The 15,446-nt window shown below is 40.5% G+C and overlaps 1 protein-coding gene across 2 annotated transcripts in view; it reads right to left on the bottom strand.

Moving 5' to 3' along the window:
- The window catches only part of NEURL1 (neuralized E3 ubiquitin protein ligase 1), a gene marked incomplete at both ends in the record, with an annotated part of 129,262 nt that overhangs the window by 28,453 nt on the left and 85,363 nt on the right, over window positions 1–15,446 (bottom strand). For both annotated transcript variants that reach the window (XM_083363760.1, XM_083363761.1), the window contains 2 exons: window positions 9,574–9,895; window positions 11,832–12,073. In XM_083363760.1, coding sequence (XP_083219886.1) covers window positions 9,574–9,895; window positions 11,832–12,073 — 564 coding nt within the window. The remainder of the gene's footprint in view (window positions 1–9,573; window positions 9,896–11,831; window positions 12,074–15,446) is intronic.

Raw genomic sequence — 15,446 nt, 5'->3', positions numbered from 1 at the left:
TTTTCTGCAACTCAGGCAGCGAGCAAGCTTCGGCTGGGGGGGGAAGGAGTGTGGGGGGGGCTGCCGTAAACTCTGACCGCCGCGCTTGCAGAGCAGAAGAGCGCTTTCTCTTCTTTCCCCCCCCCCCGCCCTGGCTCGCCCCGTCCGGAAGCCCCTTTTGTCTTTTGATTATCTAATTAAAGACGGACGACAACCAAACCAACAAACCCACTCTCTCTCTCTCTCTCTCTCACCCCCCCCTCAGCAAAGGGTTTCCATTATGGAGGAGGAGGAGGAGGAGGAAGGGGTGGGGAGGAAGGGTGGGCGCAGGTCCTTTCATATTTTGCAGCAGTGAATTCTTCCCTCTCGGAGAGTCTCTAATTTTGGCTGGCGGGCTCTTCGGCTTTGAAAACAGCCAGGCAGCCACAGAAAGCAGAGATAATAGTGGCTTTTAGGTCAAAGAGGAGCGAAGAGCGCGCCTCGAGATGGCGCGGCGAAAACGTGCTGTGCTCGGTCTCCCAAAGGGGACCCCCACGGAGTTCAATCGGAGCTTCTTTCTCATAAGAAGAGGCGTAGGATAGCAGCGTCGAAAAGTGAAACAGGAATTAGTCTTTCGAGAATAAACCTTTGTTAAGGGAAGGGGTGAATTTTTGTTTAATTATTATTATTATTATTATTCCTGCAGAGACCCCACGCGCACTTCACCACCCGGGGAATTTATATTCCAGTTGGAAAAAATGGGGTGGGTGGGTTTGTAAACATCCCCATAACACGTTCAGACGTGGTTAAGTGAATCCTGATTTATTAAGTAACCCAGATGCCAGGGCTCAGGAAACAAATCCCATTAAGCTCGCTGGAGGGGGACGATTCTGCTTCACCGAGGGTCGGAGGAGCGAGCGAGTGGGCGGAGCATAGAAAGCAACCGCATTCGCTGCGCCCAGCCAGAGCGGGATCCCGTCCTCTCGCGGCTGCGGATCGCCTCCTTTCTCAGGTGGGGGTGGGGAGGCTTGGCGGCGTCTTGCCTCCCTCTCTTTCTCCCGCCGCGGCTCTCCTCCGCTTGGCTCTCAACCTGCAAGCCCGCCCCCCCAACCCAGCTCCCGCCCCCGTCTCCTTTCCCGGAGGTAAAGGGAACAACTGCAGCCGCCGCACCTGCGGCTGCTTGCTGCTCCTCCTCCTCCTCATTCTCCTCCTCCTCCTGCCGTATTGACTCTCTGTGGCCACTCGGTTCCCCCTGCAGGAGGCGATCAGGACGCCCCCCCGACACACGTCGCCAGCAGCGAGAGTTTCCAGCCAGTCCGGCGAATCTTTGGGGTGAGGTGCCAAAGAGAAGGAGGCGGCTTGGCTTGGATAAGCAGCGTCTGGGCAGAAAATAGGTCAGGCGCCACAGCAAGTATGAACTCCTGGGGTTCAGCCTAAGCAGGCAAAGCTGCAGGGTGGGTTGGTTGGCTTTTCCGGCTTTGGAATAACCTTGGGAAGCTGAGGCATTGTAAGTTGGAAGTCATTGTTTGTTGCCTAACATGTTGGGTCACCCCACACCACATGCTAAGCCATAAACCGTGGTTGGTATCCAGGGTTTAGGACAAGATGGAGAAAACTAGCCAATTGTGGGATCATAAATCTTGATGAAGCCCATCATCGCTCCATGTGATGTATGCACTCAATCTACAAACGTAGTCCAAGCCTATTCACATCTGTTGTAAGGTCATTCTCTCGTGGGGTTTATCTTGACATCCACTAAGAGTGGAACAAACATGCCCCATTAACCATTTTCAACGCCATGTCCTCTCTTTGTCTCATCCTAAATCACAGCTGAGGCACCTTAAAGTTGCCTTGTTTCAGTTTTAAACTAGCATTTTCCCTCTTCTCCAGAGACCCTTTTTTGCCTTGAACCTAACTCAAGGGTAGGCAACCTTGGCTCTTTTATGACTCATGGACTTCAACTCCCAGAATTCCTGAGCTAGTGGAAGAGACTCGAGTGCTAAAATCCACGGGTTAGGGGGCGCAAATTACTTGCCTTGCCCCGGGTGCTGACAACCCACGCTACGCCACTGCCAGGTATTGAGGTCAGGCTGATAGGTCTGTAGTTTCCTGGATCTGTTTGTTTCCCTTTTTTGAAGATGGGAACTACTGTACATCAGCTCTCTTCCATTCCTCTGGTAGTTCCCCAGTGCTCCCGGATCTTTGAAAAATATAGTTCAATGGTTCTGAGATCACGTCTGCCAGTTCCTTGAGAACTTTGGGATGTAATCCATCTAGTCCTGGTGATCTGAACTTGTCTAGGCTGGACAGGTGCTCACTTACCATTTTCTTGCCTATCTTAACTTGCATTTCTATTCTGTTTTTATGGCACTGGTTTTGGTAAGTTGGACTGTTTTTTCCCTTTGTGTAAAGACAGATGCAAAAAATGAGTTAAATAGTTCTGCTTTCTCCGTTACTTGTCACCTTCTTGCCACTTTCCGCCACAAATGGACCAATCATTTCCTTAACTTTTTTCTTGTTTTTTATATGTTGAAAGAAGCTTTTTTGTTATTTTTGACTTTGGTTGCAAGCCTTAGTTCATTTTGAGCCTTAGCTTCCCTCACTTCATCTTTGCAGGCACGAGCTATTTGCTGATATTCTGCCTTAGTTATGTGCCCCTCTTTCCACTTCTTATTCTTGTCCTTTTTATCTTTCAATTTATCAGAGAGTTCTTTATGCAGCCATGCTGGTTTCTTTTGAGAGCTGGTATTTTTCTTCTTTGTTGGTATTGTGCTAGACTGGGTCTTTATTATCTCACTTTTCAAAATTTTCCAAGCTTCCTGAGTTGTTTTCCCCTTTAGGAATCTCATCCATGGAATTCTTCCCAAGGTCTCTCTAAGTTTATTGAAATTAGGTCTTTTAAAGTCCAATACTCTAGTTTGGCTGTGTTCTATTGTTTGTGCTTCCAGAATGTTGAATTCCAATATTGCATGATCATTTCCCCCCAAGGTTCCTGTGGCTTCGACACTTTCTATCATTTCTCCTCTGTTAGCGAGAATTAAATCCAATATGGCTAATCCCCTAGTTCCCTTCTCTACCTTTTGGGAGAAAAAGTTGTCTGCTAGGTTTGTCAGGAATCTGTTTGATCTTCCACTTGGTGCAGAGTTTGACTCCCAGTTGATATCAGGGTAATTAAAGTCCCCCATTACTATTGTGATGTGCGTCCTACATACCTTAGTTAGCTGACTAGCAAAAAGTTCATCTATTTCCTCTGCTTGGTTGGGTGGCCTATAGTATACACCTATGGCAATGTCATTTTTTCCCCTTTTATATTGACCCAAATGCATTCAAGTTTACAGTTTTCATCATTGTTGTGCTCTATTTCTGTAGAGATAAAGTTATTTCTTATATATAGAGCAACTCCACCTCCTCTTTTGTTTAGTCTGTTTCTTTTAAATAGTTTAAATCCCTCTAGCTGTGTGTTCCATTTGTGGGTTTCATCCCACCATGTTTCCGTAATGGCAACAATATCATATCCGCCCTCATTTACCTGAATGTGTTTAACGTGGTCCTGGATGAAGCAAAAATCCCAAAGTCATGGTCAGAGGTGAATATTGTTCTGATCCCAAAAGACAACATGGACCATACATCAATCCAAAATTATAGACCAATATCTTTACTTAACTCTGATTGTAAGATATTTACAACAATTATAGCTGAGCGATTAAAAAGGTTTTTAAATGATTTTATACATGTGGACCAGAACGGATTTCTAGCCAAAAGACAAACTAAGCACAACATTAGGATAATATTGGATACGCTAGAGTACTACGAAATACATAGTGGAGAACAAATGGCGTTATTATGCTTAGATGCCCAGAAGGCTTTTGATAACATTAAGTGGTCATTTATACATCAACAACTTAGATATATGGATATGGGTGGAAAAATTTATAAACATAATAAGGGCAATATACTCTAATGAGGAAGCTAAAATAATAATAAATGGAGAAGTAACCAGGAAATTTCAAATACAAAAAGGAACATGACAAGGATGCCCTTTATCCCCATTACTATTTATATTAATGCTGGAGGTCCTAACGAGGATAATTAGAAATGAACCGCATATAAAAGGATTAGAAATTTAAAAAGAAATTTTTAAACTTCAAGCATTTGCAGACGATTTGGTCTTTATTTTGGAGGATCCACAACAATCGGGACCGAAACTGTTGGAAGAACTAGATAAATATGGAGAAGCCACTGGGCTGAAAATAAATAAGGGTAAAACTAAAATGATTGTTAAAAATATGACGAATAAACAGAAAGAAAATTTGGCTAGGATTATGGATATACAAATAGTTAAGAAGATAAAATATCTAGGAATTACTATTACGGCACTTCACTTCACTTCAATCAAAGAAGACAAAGAACACCTGGAAAGATGGGGAAACTTGAGTCTTTCATTGTTAGGGAGAATTGCTGTTGTAAAAATGAATGTACGACCTAAAATCCTATTCCTGTTCCAAAATATTCCTATACAACTAGATCAAAAAATTTTCGGGAACCTGAACAAACTGACACTAAATTTTATATGGCAAAGGAAAAAACCGAGGATTAAAATGAAACTCCTGCAGTGGTGCTAACCTGGATTAGAGAATGGATAATTTTAAAGAATAAAAGATTATTAATTTTAGAAGGCCATGATTTGTAATTAGGCTGGCACGCATTCCTATGGAATGAGAAACAAGGGCTATATCAACATTTTCAAAAACATCGGATTAGACAAGTGCTACTCAAAATTTGGAATGAAATTAGAAAACAAAATTACATTAAAGTACCAGTCTGGTTGTCCACTCTAGAGGCGATAGTTTACCCAAATTTGTTCAATTTGGAAAACAGCACTACATACAAAGGTATTATGAATGATGTGGGAGAATTGAAATCCAGACAGGAACTAGAACAACAAATTGGAATGGTGGCCTTACTTATAGATACAAACACGATATGGGAAAGATAAGAAAGAGTGGGGGATAAATATTCAAGAAACTGCATTGGATAAAATCTTATTGGGGCCAGATGAGAAACAAATAAGGAAATTGTATAGTCTGCTATTGGGGTATAAAATGATTGAGGAACAAGTTAAAGAACCAATGCTGATATGGGCTAAAAATTTGGGACATGGTATTGATCTTGATATATGGCAAATTCTCTGGGATAGAAATAAAAAGATAATACTGGCCTCAGCTTATAAAGAAAACATATATAAAATGTTTTACCTGTGGCATTTCCCCCCAGCACAATTAACCAAAATGTACAAAACAATATCCCCTAGTTGTTGGAAATGTTCCGAAGAATTAGGTTCTTATTTTCATGTTTGGTAGTCCTGTAACAAGACGCAAAAGTATTGGCAAAGGATATGGATATGGTTAGAAGAAATATCAGGACAGAGAGTAGATTATACACCAGAATTTTTCCTACTTGGCATAACAACAGAGAAACATACCAAAGAAGAGTTATATATAATGATACACATCACCACAGCAACGAGAATGACGTTCACCCAGAAATGGAAAAATAGTGAAATACCTGACGAGAGAGAAGTGATAAATAAAATTTGGGCATGCGCAGAAATGGACAAGTTAACTTTGGAAATAAAAAATAAAGATCAGTCAGATTATTACAAAATTTGGAATAAGTTTTACATATGGTGGGAACAGAAAGGAAGGTCTCAATAGAGATATATAAGATGCTTATTTCACATATTACGAGAATAAGGTGGTCGATAAGATTGAATATTGTATAACTGTATATAAATGAAATGTACATAAAATGTATATATGTATATAAAACACAAAAATGATGTAAGACAAGAAGGAATGTCAGACCGTTAACACCTTGTCCAAAGTTTTAAATAATAAAATTTGCAATTAAAAAAAACTATATACTCTCCCCTTATCTATTCAAGCTATATGCTGAGTATATATTATGAGAAGGTAGATTGGAAGAAGATGAATGTGGTTTAAAAATATAAAAGAAGTAATATCAATAACATGCACTATGCTGATGACACTACCCTGATAGCCAAAAATACAACAGAGCTGCAATCCCTAATAATGAAAATCAAGGAGTAAGAAAAAATTGGATTAACATGAAATACAAAGACGAACAATCTAATTGACAACAGATACAACAACCAGCCTTGGATCTGATAGTGATAGATACTGAAGTGATAGATACCTTCTGCTTTTTTAAGATCAACCATCAAGGAAAAAGGAATAACGCAGGGAAGAAATACACGACAGAGTAGCACTTGGTACAGCAGTCAGTGAACTTCCAAAGAAGGCCTTGGAAAAGACATTCACATGGCATGCAGTGTCCTAAATCCTAAAAGATTAGACTAGTGCAAGCAGTGGCATTCCCTGTAATAATCTATGGAAGTGAAAGTGAAATGACTTTGAAGAAGCAGGATAGAAAGAGTATTGACACATTTGAAATTTGGGATTGAGAGAATACCATAGAGAGCCAAGAAAACAAATCTATCAAAAAAAACCCAAATCAAATCAGAGTTCTCACTTGAAGCACTAATTAGCAGGCTCATTTTATCTTGTTTTGGACACATTATGCAAAGACCTAGTTCTCTGAAAAAGGCTTTGATGCTGGAAAAAATGGAAGGAAAGAGGAAAAGAAGAAAGCCAAAGGCAAGGTGGATAGACTCAGTTATATTGTCAATGGGCACTTCACTGGAAGTCTTTTAAGGACCAGGTTAGGGACAGATTGTCCTGGAGAAAATTTATGTACTCACTGAGAGGCAACACTGACTTGATGACATATAAATCAAGGTTGAAAGATTGCTGTAAAATGTAATGTAAAAGAAATTCTGATATATCTAACAGAACCACACAATCAGGAAAATCTAATAAATTCTAATGATTTCTAGTATAACTGTTAAGTGGTGGATATGAGATGAGCAGCAAATACATTTTATAAATAAATAAAAATAAGTATTATATATCAATTTTTGAATTTATTTCCTTTCATTTCTGGTCAGAGCTTTGTCTATTCAGGGTCACTATGTGCTTTACCAGAACAATAAATGTTTTATGGAAATGAATACAAATTAGTTGTGATTTCTCTCATTCTTTGGGATTTCACACAATGGCATTACATTAAATTCTCTAACCTTACTCTTTACTTTTTCAATCTACATTTTTATGTCCCCAAACAGTCATCTGTTTTACAAATACAATACTTAATCTAAATCATTCAATGCGCTTTCTCTGTTCACTTCTGTATAGCATGGAAAATAGCCTAATAACATGTTAGACACAATAAATAATATAATTTCCTAATATATATGAATTCATTTCTTTAGGTGCACAAAGGAGCACCACCCCAACTTTCACTAAAGGAGCACTGTTTCCCATACCTTTAAAGGTAAAGGTTCCCCTGCACATGTGTGCTAGTCGTTTCCAACTCTAGGGGCCAGTGCTCATCTCCGTTTCAAAGCCGAAGAGCCAGCACTTGTCCAAGGACGTCTCCGTGGTCATGTGGCCGGCATGACTAGATGCCAAAGGTGCACAGAACGCTGTTACCTTCCCACTGTAGTGGTCCCTATTTTTCTACTTGCATTTTTACGTGCTTTCGAACTGCTAGGTTGGCAGAAGCTGGGACAAGTAACAGGCGCTCACTCTGTTACGCGGCACTCGGGATTCGACCTGCCAAACTGCCGACCTTCTGATCGACAAGCTCAGCGTCCTAACCCACTGAGCCACCGCGTCCCTGCCATACCTTTACTGTGCAATAAAGCAGTAGAATATTTTTTTCCAGAGTCCAATAAACAGATTCAATTTTGTAAACCAGTAGTTTTAACATCAGCAATTGCCCTTACAATATAACATTTATATAAAACAATAACCAATTAATTCTTCTTTTGAGTACAGCCTGATATTAATTTCCCTATACCAGTTGTAACAGAGATATGCAAGACATGGGGAATGAACAAAATACATTCCATACTTTAAAATATGCACTAATGGTCTGTCATAATGAAACATATTTTATTAATATTTATTTTCATAGTAATGTCGGGCTTCCAATCCTGGAAATGTTTGCTTGATCTTGAATGGAGTTATTATGTATTATATAGGGACATGGTGGCTCAGTGGGTTAGGACACTGAGCTTGTTGATCAGATGGTCGGCAGTTTGGCAGGTTGAATCCCGAGTGCCATGTAACAGAGTGAGTACCTGTTACTTATCCCAGCTTCTGCCAACCTAGCAGTTCTAAAGCACATAAAAGTGCAAGTAGAAAAATAGGGACCACTCCGGTGGGAAGGTAACAGCGTTCCGTGTGCCTTTGGCGTCTAGTCATGCCAGCCACATGAAACGGAGATGAGCACCGGCCCCTAGAGTCAGAAACGATGAGCACGCATGTGCAGGGGAACCTTTACCTTTTGACCTTATGTATTATATAATGATATATTTTTATATATCAATGAAAGAGCACAAATTTTGCATGCAGAAAATAATATGCAATAAAGATAATATGAAAGTCTTCTACCATTAACTTTAAAGAGACTGACATGCAGACCAGACATCAGATTATGTTTTCTTCAGTGACAGAACCTGCCCTTGGGATTATTTTGGGATGACATTGGCCATATTTGCCTCACATGAGTTTGGGCCACCAACCATTTCTGGAGGGCAGGAATAAATGATGTTGCCTTCTATTCACCTCCAACTCATCCTAAATAAGATGCCTGCCTGTATTTTCCTATTCCAAGATGACAATAATGCTTTCTGGCTTATGCTGGCTCAAGTGCTGTAGTCCAGTTTGCATGCTGTGTTTTACATTGTTTTAGGCAACCCACTTTAGTTTGATTAGCTACTGCACAAAGACAGAAACAATCTTATCTTATTTCTTCACCTTTCCTTCAAGATGGCCTGATGAAGCTTCTGAATGCCTTGGCAGTTATTTTTTTGACATGCAGAATATCCTATTTAGAAACCTGACACAAATTGTTTCATACACAAACACATACACACAAACACACACAATATTTTTCTATTATTGAGCTACCTACTTTGCCACTTGGATTTTTTTTTAATAAAAGACCATTTTACAGTTTTCTAGTTACTTAAGTTAAAAGCTTTCGCCTCCAATTCTGAGGTAATTGTCCAATCAGGGACATACTCCATATCTACCATATGGAAGTGGCTTTGCGCAGATTAAAAAGTCAAAATGACAGTAAAATACAAAAAGCCTGCAATAACTCTCTATAAAGTTTATCAGGCCAGTTGAGTCCTTAGCTCATTAACAGTTTATACCCAAAACAAACAATTTTAAAATGTACTGACACTCTTGCTCTATGGCTCTTAATCTTCTTGACCTTTGGAACAAGAACAAGAAACAGTGACTAAAAGATAAGCATAACAGGAGATGGAGTTAGAAAAAAAATTCAAGAGATAAAAATGCATGGATAGCTATACTGTTTCAGAAACTCACATTAGTAGAAATGCCACTGGAGAGTCATTACTAATTCAGATAAGGCAAGAATTAAAAGTATTTTTTCTCAAGAATACAAGGACATACTGTAGCAACTTGTAACAATGCCATATTTTTTCAGATATATACCTACCTAATAGTTGCACTCCACGAGTGAGTCCATAGACATCAATCAAAGCCCACAATGGTTCAGTTGTCCTTACCCCACTGAAGAACAACATTGCAGCAGAATCATTAACACGATAAAATACACGTCCCTTTTTATCCACCCAGAATGCTATGATATTTCCCTCATTTGCAAATTCTTCTGGAAGGGCCTTTGCCCAAAATCCACTTTGAGAAACCAGATCTGGGCATGCATACTTGGGCAGAGTTTCTGGGTTAATCCTAGAGGGATCCTTGGATGTAAATCCCAGTCGAAGAGCTCCACTCCAACAACACTGCTTCTTGGTGATCTAAAAGGGGAGAAACATAACAGGATCAATATAATTACTTTGCATTTTTATTAGGTATATAGTACATAGGATTAGGAATATGAATGGATAAGGAAGTTTAACACAATCTGATGGTAGATATATATGGAGGAAGAAACTGTCCTTGCATGTGTGAAAATATGAATATAGTATGTTATGAGAGATGTTTTTGAAAGGAATAAGTATGTGAACAACCGATTCTCTGTGTGGATGCCACTTCCAGAAGTCCATTCTGGGCCTGGGCAACAAAAACTTAGCTACTGGTTCTGCCGAACTGGTGCAAACCTGCTGAATCCCACCACTGCATGTCGGGCATTATAGGCTACAATCAATCATACTTAGAAGCAAGCTGGCAACCAGAGCAGCTCACAAAGCAGAGGTGTTACATGGGCATACTAAGCACAGCTTGTTACTGTCTCCATTGCTGCATTCTGAATTAGTTGAAGTTCTAGGTGGTTTTCAAGGGCAGCCCCATGAAGTGCACATTGCAGTCAAACCGCAAGGTGACCAGGATGCAATAGCAATAGCACTTAGACTTAGACTTATAGGCCACTTCACAGTGCTTTACAGCCCTCTCTAAGCATTTTACAGAGTCAGCATACTGCCCTGAACAATCTGGGTCCTCATTTTACTGACCTCGGAAGGTTGGAAGGCTGTCAACCTTGAAACGATGAGGATCAAACTACTGGCAGTCAGCAGAATTACCCTGCAATACTGCATTCTAACCACTGTAGCTTGGGTATAGGATGAGGGGAAAGGTTTATTCCCCAAGCTTGTGGGTTGCTTTCTAAACATTTTATTACCACGCTAGGTAACATCTTCAGTGGAGTTTAGGGGATGTCAGTGTCAGTGTTCTTCTGTTTATAAGGGCTTCAGGTGTGGATGTGTCGAATGAGAGTCTTATGATGGGTCTTAGGTCAGGTGTGAGTCATCAGTGAGTCTTGTGATGGGACTTGTAAGGGGTTGGTTATATCAGGTCAGGGTCCTTAGGAGGTGAACTGCTGGTGGGAGGGCTTGTGTGGGTTGGCTGAGGGTCGATGCTGTCTCTGGTTGGCTGTGCAGTTGATTTGGATTCTGAGGAGTTGATAGGCTGGTTGTAGGTCGATGTGTGTGTCAATGGAATTGCTTGTGGAGTGCCAGGCTTCAATGAACTCACGAGCGTGGTGGGTAGTAAGCAATTATTTTTGTATTGCTTCAATTGAACTCGTGCTGTTTGGTGTCACTGTGGTGTGGGTAGAGATTAAGGATTTGTGGCGTTTGACTGCCAGCTGGTGTTCATCAATCCTGGTTTTTAACTGATGTGATGTTTGTCCCACATAGAATTGGTTGCAATGGTTACAGTTGCTTTTGTAAATTACTTTTTTTTTCATCCTTCTGTATCTTGTCTTTGGTTCTGGATAATTCCTGGTGGATGGTAGCTGTGGGTTTGTCAGCTATTGCTATTCCTAGGAGTTGGAGAATTCTGCTGTCATTTATGACACCCTTTTTGAGTATGGCATGGTTAGTTTTTTCATGGTACTTGGCTGTGTGTTGTGTTGTGGTTTGAGTGCTGTGAATCGGAATACAAAGTTTTTTGGATAGCCGTTATGGAGAAAGACGTCAAGCAGCGTTTCTATTCTGTTTTTCTTACTGTTGTGGTGCAGCTGTGTATCCTGGCCATTCTGAAGAAGCTTCTTTTGTGTGCAGTGGGGTGATTGCTTGTGAAGTTGAGGACCTGGTCTATGTGTGGGAGTTTGCGGCAGACAAGGATTTCTAGTTCTCCACTGTCTAGACTCCTTATGTTTATGTCGAGGAATGAGAGTCTGTTGTCTGTTTCCTCTTCATGTTTGAATTTAATCCCAGGGAATATGTTATTGAGTAGGTAGTGTGCCAAATTTTGTGTTAAAAAAACAGAAAGTGGAAAGAAGCACCAACTCACCTTAAGCCTGATTTGCTCATAGATGACTATTGGCCTGTTGCTGAAGGTGATGGCATTGCAGAAACTTGCCTGTCGCTTGACCACTTTCTGAGTGGTATCCATAATGATCTGTGACCCCTTGGTGTGAGGATGGAAAAGCAGTGGGCTGACAGAGAGAGTGCCACACTGTGAGATGGGTAGAGATTGCTTTTGCTTGTGATGGCATCGATGAGAGGAAGCAGGAAAGGGCCCACCAATAGAATCTGAAACAAGAACAAGGAGAGAGAGAGAGAGCTGATCTTTAAATCAAACAAAAAGGAATCACTATTGGTGGAAAACATTAAATGAAATCATTGCTTAGCTATGAGACTGATTTATAAAAAATGCAGTATAACATAAACTACAATATAATATAAATAACATAAATAACTACAATATAACCATACATATTTAAGTCAATGGTCTATACAGCTTTGGTAGCTTGCAAAATGCTTATTGGTGACAATTGCTTAATATCAGTAATTCAAAATAAATTCTGTAAAACTAATTCTAGATGAAACTATATGTAGAAGGGAGAGAACATGTATACTGCATTTTCTGTATTTACTGTATTTGACAGCAATTAGCCCCAGATTTTAACTAAATCTCGAAATCTTTAGAAAGCATATAAGAGCATATAATAAAAATACAAAGTACATTGAGGTTGTTACCTAGCTGGGTAATAAAATGTATCCAGATAAACAACCAAGCTCAGAGAGCACCAAGGACTCCATAGTTCAATGTATGGATAGAACATATGGCTTGCCATGAAAGCCTGGAAATAACACTAGAACAACCAAATATAATATGATATACAGGCTAATATGATATACCTGGCTTACGAACATTCAATTTATGGACAACTCATACTTACAAATGGGCTGCCTATTACTTAAAATGGCAGACAGTTGAATGTCAGTAAGACTTGGTTCAAAATGGTAAACAGTGTTCTCTTTCCTTAAACCAACAAATCCAGTGAAGCTATGCAATGTTTTAATGATGTAGTGCATGTGTTTTTAATATTATATAGCCTATTTTCAGTGGTTTTCAGTGGTTCATAAAACCATTGCACGTTGATCTGAATTCCGTACACAGTAATAAATTTTAGGTCAGGGACTAAATACAAGAAATACCATGGCAAATCAATCTGAAAGCATATAGTATTGAATACTGATACCTAATATTTGTTTCCCTTTCCTGTCCAATAGTGTTGTGCAGATGAATAGAGATATGTAAGAGCTTCAGTTTCCATTAGTGTAGAATGCTCACTGAGAGTAAACAGAAATTGACATTAGAAACACCAGCCATGTAAAAGGAGAATCTAGTTGTGAATATTTAATGACCATCGTTTATTTCCATGGTCTACAAATCAATGTGAATGTTGTTTGCTTTCCTTCAATAGGCCTCTCAAGTAGTGCAGACTTAAAAAAAATCATTCTGTTGCTAAATATAAACTAACTGTTAATCTTTTAGAAGAAAGAAATGAAAAATGCTGCTCATAGTATTTTGGGATCTAGTTCTAGAATATTTTTTAAATATTCTCTTCCAGTTTAACTATATTGTAATGGAAAGCTTATCTCGGGCACATTTTACATGCACATTGCTGTAACTTGGAAGTGATCCTATTAAATTTCAACAAGATTATAAATCAGAATTTGGTTCAGAGCTGGAAAAGGTGGAAAAAGCCAGGAACAACAGGAAAATAGGGAATGATAAAGAACCTTAATAAGAATTAGTAGAGAAATAGACAATATATAGCAATTGTTAAATAGCGGGTTCTTTGGCGCAAGAATGAAGACGAGGTAGCTGAGTACAGGGAAACTCATATTTTATTTTGTGCAGAATCTGTACTAAGCAAATGGCTGCAACTAGCTGCAATATATGGTCTAGCCCCTAGGCAGCAGCCAATAGGTTTGAAGCAACCATTGCCACCTAGGGATAGCCAATTGTAGCGCTGGAGACTTGTAGTCTGGGTTGCTGGAGAGCCGTTAGCTGCTCCAGCAACCCACATGGTATTACTATGAGCCCAGTACATTACACCCCTCCCCTCTTAGATCAGACAATATTAACACAAGTTAGTCTCAATGCAATTATCAAGAGTCATTATCAAAACACACTAAAATAAAAGTAATAGAACAAAAAAAACATATAGGTTACAACGAGATTAAACAATGTCTGAATGAATAGGCTTCATGGATAGCACACTTAGACAGTTACAACATAGCACTAGTTTCTGTAGTATAGTGGCATACAGCAATACAACAATATTATAGCTCTTTATTTTACAACGTAATCAGCAAGATATGAAAGAGGCTTGTGTGCCCTAGTGGAACGTCTCGGAGTCCCCATCACTTTGTGGTCTACTAGCTTACCCAGTGGGCTGGGTAGACTTGTGTTCCTTTGTGCTCCTGAGTCAGGGGGATTAGATGCTCTCTGGCTGGCCTCTCCAGGTTGGCCCACCCCAGAGTCAGACTGATCAGCAGACAGGTGCAGCGGTTGCTGAAGTTCAGATGGCTTACTCCTTCAGGGGATCTATGTTGCATTCCAGGACTCCCCACTTCTCCCGCTGGTTCCACTTCAGTTATGAAGGAAAAGTCCTGAGAGTCCATGTGAGGACTGGCTTGGCTGCAAGGTTGAGGACCTTGGGAGGGACTTATGATGCAGTCCTCACTTAGTGGCCATTCTGAAAACCATTTCCTGAGCTGATCAATGTGTCATCTGACAACTCGCCCTCCCTCCAACCCCACTTCATAAGACAGGGGTCTGGATGCTTTGGTAATTTGACCAGGAACCCACAGATTCCCATGACCATAGTTCCTGGCCCAAACTCAATCGCCCATGTGCAGCCCCCTCGGGGGTTTTGGTCGAGAGGCTTCTGCTGCCATTCTATCTGGATGCAACCTGTCCAGTTTAGTGATCAAACACCTCCCCCAATGTAGTTCTGCAGGACTTTTGCCTGTAGCAGTGCAGGGCGTAGAATGCTGGCAGAGTAGAAAATCTGCCAATCTGTGATGCCAGTCACCTGTGACAATGCGCTTGAGTGGTTCCTTCATTGTCCTCACCATGCATTCAGCTTGACCATTAGAAGACAGATGAAAAGGCGCAGACGTTGCATGTCTGATGAGATTAGCTCTAAGGAAGGCCTGAAATTCAGCAGCAGTGAATTGGGCCCCATTGTCTGAAACTAAGACATCTGGCAACCCATGTGTGGCAAAGAGTTTTCTTAGCACCTTGATGGTCCTAGCAGCAGTCATGTTAGGAACTGGAATTACTTCCAGCCATTTGGAGTGGCTATCCACTACTATAAGGAAGAGCTGTCCCTGAAAGGGCCCAGTGTAGTCTATGTGAATCCTAGACCATGGAGTGTGCGTTTCCTCCCACCTGTGAATTGGAGCCTGTGGCATTTCAGGCCTAGATTGCAGGCATGTATAACAACCATGGACTTGTGCCTCAATGTCATCAAGGCCAGGCCACCAAAGGTAGCTTCTAGCTAAAGCTCTCATTCTGACAATGCCTGGATGGCCTTCATGTAATGACTGTAAAACCCTGTCTCTTAGGGAAGTGGGAATTATGACTCTGTTTCCCCATAAAATGCAC

The sequence above is a fragment of the Vipera ursinii genome (assembly GCF_947247035.1).
Source record: "Vipera ursinii genome assembly, chromosome: 5".
NCBI classification, from domain to species: domain Eukaryota; kingdom Metazoa; phylum Chordata; class Lepidosauria; order Squamata; family Viperidae; genus Vipera; species Vipera ursinii.
The sequence above is the reverse complement of the archived record's forward strand: the minus strand, read 5'-3'. Positions and strand labels throughout refer to the sequence as shown.